Here is a 4,976-nt window from a genome sequence, read left to right as displayed (position 1 = left end):
TACCCTTCCACCTCTCCACCGTGTTTCAAATCTAAAGGTTGAATGATTGACTTACAGGAATGTACTGTTTCCTTGGAAGAATAATTTTCATTTTCGATGAAGAAAACGTCGCTTTTCAGATCCTGTATACCAGTTCAAGGCTCAATTTCCTTCTATTTCCAACCCACTCATCATTCTCAGTCTATGATATATTTATTAACTGATTTATTGTTTTAAAAATAAAATTTTCGTGGGAACGCTTGAGAGAGTCGAGGAATTGCAGTCCCAAAGACTGAGGTTAATAGTTTATTTTTACATAGAGTCCAGCGTGAAACGGGTCCCTTCTTGGTGGTGGCTTGGTGATGTCTCCCCTTCTTGGTGGTGGCTTGGTGATGTCTTCCCTTCTTGGTGGTAGCTTGGTGATGTCTTCCCTTCTTGGTGGTGGCTTGGTGATGTCTTCCCTTCTTGGTGGTGGCTTGGTGATGTCTTCCCTTCTTGGTGGTGGCTTGGTGATGTCTCCCCTTCTTGGTGGTGGCTTGGTGATGTCTTCCCTTCTTGGTGGTGGCTTGGTGATGTCTTCCCTTCTTGGTGGTGGCTTGGTGATGTCTCCCCTTCTTGGTGGTGGCTTGGTGATGTCTCCCCTTCTTGGTGGTGGCTTGGTGATGTCTTCCCTTCTTGGTGGTGGCTTGGTGATGTCTTCCCTTCTTGGTGGTGGCTTGGTGATGTCTTCCCTTCTTGGTGGTGGCTTGGTGATGTCTCCCCTTCTTGGTGGTGGCTTGGTGATGTCTTCCCTTCTTGGTGGTGGCTTGGTGATGTCTTCCCTTCTTGGTGGTGGCTTGGTGATGTCTCTCCTTCTTGGTGGTGGCTTGGTGATGTCTTCCCTTCTTGGTGGTGGCTTAGTGATGTCTCTCCTTCTTGGTGGTGGCTTGGTGATGTCTCCCTTCTTGGTGGTGGCTTGGTGATGTCTCCCCTTCTTGGTGGTGGCTTGGTGATGTCTCCCCTTCTTGGTGGTGGCTTGGTGATGTCTCCCCTTCTTGGTGGTGGCTTGGTGATGTCTTCCCTTCTTGGTGGTGGCTTGGCGATGTCTCCCCTTCTTGGTGGTGGCTTGGTGATGTCTCCCCTTCTTGGTGGTGGCTTGGTGATGTCTTCCCTTCTTGGTGGTGGCTTGGTGATGTCTTCCCTTCTTGGTGGTGGCTTGGTGATGTCTTCCCTTCTTGGTGGTGGCTTGGTGATGTCTCCCCTTCTTGGTGGTGGCTTGGTGATGTCTTCCCTTCTTGGTGGTGGCTTGGTGATGTCTTCCCTTCTTGGTGGTGGCTTGGTGATGTCTCTCCTTCTTGGTGGTGGCTTGGTGATGTCTTCCCTTCTTGGTGGTGGCTTGGTGATGTCTCTCCTTCTTGGTGGTGGCTTGGTGATGTCTCCCTTCTTGGTGGTGGCTTGGTGATGTCTCCCCTTCTTGGTGGTGGCTTGGTGATGTCTCCCCTTCTTGGTGGTGGCTTGGTGATGTCTCCCCTTCTTGGTGGTGGCTTGGTGATGTCTTCCCTTCTTGGTGGTGGCTTGGTGATGTCTCTCCTTCTTGGTGGTGGCTTGGTGATGTCTCTCCTTCTTGGTGGTGGCTTGGTGATGTCTCTCCTTCTTGGTGGTGGCTTGGTGATGTCTCCCTTCTTGGTGGTGGCTTGGTGATGTCTCCCCTTCTTGGTGGTGGCTTGGTGATGTCTTCCCTTCTTGGTGGTGGCTTGGTGATGTCTCCCCTTCTTGGTGGTGGCTTGGTGATGTCTTCCCTTCTTGGTGGTGGCTTGGTGATGTCTCCCCTTCTTGGTGGTGGCTTGGTGATGTCTCCCCTTCTTGGTGGTGGCTTGGTGATGTCTCCCCTTCTTGGTGGTGGCTTGGTGATGTCTTCCCTTCTTGGTGGTGGCTTGGTGATGTCTCCCCTTCTTGGTGGTGGCTTGGTGATGTCTTCCCTTCTTGGTGGTGGCTTGGTGATGTCTTCCCTTCTTGGTGGTGGCTTGGTGATGTCTCCCTTCTTGGTGGTGGCTTGGTGATGTCTTCCCTTCTTGGTGGTGGCTTGGTGATGTCTCCCTTCTTGGTGGTGGCTTGGTGATGTCTCCCTTCTTGGTAGTGGCTTGGTGATGTCTCCCTTCTTGGTGGTGGCTTGGTGATGTCTCCCCTTCTTGGTGGTGGCTTGGTGATGTCTCCCCTTCTTGGTGGAGGCTTGGTGACCCCTCCCTCTATGGTCCTGGCTTGGTGGCGACTCCCTCTATGGCCCTGGCTTAGTGACCACTCCCTCTATGGTCCTGGCTTGGTGACCACTCCCTCTATGGTCCTGGCTTGGTGACCACTCTCTCTATGGTCCTGGCTTGGTGACCACTCCCTCTATGGTCCTGGCTTGGTGACCACTCCCTCTATGGTCCTGGCTTGGTGACCACTCCCTCTATGGTCTGGGCTTGGTGACCACTCTCTCTATGGTCCTGGCTTGGTGACCACTCCCTCTATGGTCCTGGCTTGGTGACCACTCTCTCTATGGTCCTGGCTTGGTGACCACTCCCTCTATGGTCCTGGCTTGGTGACCACTCTCTCTATGGTCCTGGCTTGGTGACCACTCTCTCTATGGTCCTGGCTTGGTGACCACTCCCTCTATGGTCATGGCTTGGTGACCACTTCCTCTATGGTCATGGCTTGGTGACCACTCCCTCTATGGTCATGGCTTGGTGACCACTTCCTCTATGGTCATGGCTTGGTGACCACTCCCTCTATGGTCATGGCTTGATGACCACTCCCTCTATGGTCATGGCTTGGTGACCACTCCCTCTATGGTCTGGGCTTGGTGACCACTCCCTCTATGGTCTGGGCTTGGTGACCACTCCCTCTATGGTCTAGGCTTGGTGACCACTCCCTCTATGGTCCTGGCTTGGTGACCACTCCCTCTATGGTCCTGGCTTGGTGACCACTCCCTCTATGGTCTGGGCTTGGTGACCACTCCCTCTATGGTCCTGGCTTGGTGACCACTCCCTCTATGGTCTTGGCTTGGTGACCACTCCCTCTATGGTCCTGGCTTGGTGACCACTCCCTCTATGGTCCTGGCTTGGTGACCACTCCCTCTATGGTCCTGGCTTGGTGACCACTCCCTCTATGGTCTGGGCTTGGTGACCACTCCCTCTATGGTCCTGGCTTGGTGACCACTCCCTCTATGGTCTGGGCTTGGTGACCACTCCCTCTATGGTCCTGGCTTGGTGACCACTCCCTCTATGGTCATGGCTTGGTGACCACTCCCTCTATGGTCCTGGCTTGGTGACCACTCCCTCTATGGTCCTGGCTTGGTGACTACTTCTTTCCTTGTTACTATCCTTGCTGATTCTTTGTCGTGCTTCAGTAAAGTGAATCATTAAGTGAAAAATGATGTGAATCAGGACGTGAATCATGAAGTTAATCTGGAATTGAATTATTATGTGAATCAGGTTGTGAATCGTGAAGTAAATCATTCGTTGAATCGTGAAGTGAATCATGAAACAAATAATGGAGTTAATGAAGTTGTGAATCGTAAGTAAATCAAGAAGTGAATTGGGAAGTAAATCATGGAGTGAATCATTGAATCAAGGAGGGAATCATTGAATCATGGAGGGAATCATTGAATCATGGAGGGAATCATTGAATCATGGAGGGGATCATTGAATCATGGAGTGAATCATTGAATCGTGGAGGGAATCATTGAATCATGGAGGGAATCATTGAATTATGGAGTGAATCATTGAATCATGGAGTGAATCACTGAATCGTGGAGTGAATCATTGAATTATGGAGTAAATCATGGAACGCATCATGAAGTAAATCGTGAATTGAATCATAAAGTGAATCTTGAACTGATTCAGAAAGTGAAGCAAAGTGAGTGCATGAGGCAAATAATGAAAAAAAGATCATTCCCAATAAAAACAAAATCATTTTTCTTTTTCTTTTTGCTCATCTGAAGGTAGTCTTCAGATGAACTGAGGTAGGATAACAGCTCTTGCCTGCATTTTCACCAGATATGTCACTCGACACCCCTAATGAACCCAAGTCTTTGTTTAAACCCAAACAAAGCAAATTATATCATTAGGATATTAAAATGTTTCAATTATTCTACACATTTTCCTAATTTATCTTTAAATATATTGGGCTACCTTCAATTAACTATCTTTTAAAGGTGATTTAGCCGAGTGATAACCATGAGCACTTGGCTGGTTATCTTGGGTTATCGTGAGAGTGAGCGGTAAACTTTTTTCCGGGGATGTAAACTCGTTTTTCCGGTGAGGAACAGGAAACTAAGGTGAACTCTAGTTAATGCTAATTTTTGTGTGAGCTGTGATGCACGGTAAACTATTGTACACTCTGGTGCACGGTACACTCGTGTACACTCTGGTGCACGGTAAACTCCTGTACACTCTGGTGCACGATGAACTCATGTATACTCTGGTGCACGGTAAACTCGTGCATACTTTAGTGCACTGTAAACTCGTGTATACTTTGATGCACGGTAAACTCATGTGCAGTGGTGCACGGTAAACTCGTGTACACTGATCCAAATTTACCTAGACGTAAATTACTGTGAGAGAGAGAGAGAGAGAGAGAGAGAGAGAGAGAGAGAGAGAGAGAGAGAGAGAGAGAGAGAGAGAGAGAGAGAGAGAGAGAGAGAGACAGACAGAGACAGAGAGTGACAGAGAGAGACAGAGAGAGAGAGAGACAGAGAGAGAGACAGAGAGAGAGAGAGAGAGAGAGAGAGAGACAGAGAGAGAGAGAGAGAGAGAGAGAGAGAGAGAGAGAGAGAGAGAGAGAGAGAGAGAGAGAGAGAGAGAGAGAGAGAGAGAGAGAGAGGAGAGAGAGAGAGAGAGAGAGAGAGAGAGAGAGAGACAGACAGAGACAGAGAGTGACAGAGAGAGACAGAGAGAGAGAGAGACAGAGAGAGAGAGAGAGAGAGAGAGAGAGAGAGAGAGAGAGAGAGAGAGAGAGAGAGAGAGAGAGAGAGAGAG

The 4,976-nt window shown here is 49.3% G+C and overlaps 2 protein-coding genes across 2 annotated transcripts in view; one reads left to right on the top strand and one right to left on the bottom strand.

The window, feature by feature from the left end:
* Nucleotides 1-277: 277 nt before the first annotated feature.
* Nucleotides 278-3,986, bottom strand: LOC138355403 (serine/arginine repetitive matrix protein 1-like). Its single transcript, XM_069310295.1, has 2 exons — nt 3,981-3,986; nt 278-2,173 (listed from the first exon to the last, which is right to left on the bottom strand). The coding sequence occupies exons 1-2, from the start codon at nt 3,984-3,986 to the stop codon at nt 278-280; spliced, it is 1,902 nt and encodes a 633-aa protein (XP_069166396.1).
* Nucleotides 3,987-4,175: 189 nt separating this feature from the next.
* LOC138355396 (A-kinase anchor protein 5-like) overlaps nt 4,176-4,976 on the top strand; it is a 12,143-nt gene continuing 11,342 nt past the window's right edge. The window contains exon 1 of the mRNA XM_069310289.1: nt 4,176-4,212. Within this exon, the coding sequence (XP_069166390.1) occupies nt 4,176-4,212 (37 nt within the window). The remainder of the gene's footprint in view (nt 4,213-4,976) is intronic.

Source organism: Procambarus clarkii, chromosome 6 (assembly GCF_040958095.1).
Source record: "Procambarus clarkii isolate CNS0578487 chromosome 6, FALCON_Pclarkii_2.0, whole genome shotgun sequence".
NCBI lineage: Eukaryota > Metazoa > Arthropoda > Malacostraca > Decapoda > Cambaridae > Procambarus > Procambarus clarkii.
This window is presented reverse-complemented; position numbering and strand designations above follow the sequence as displayed.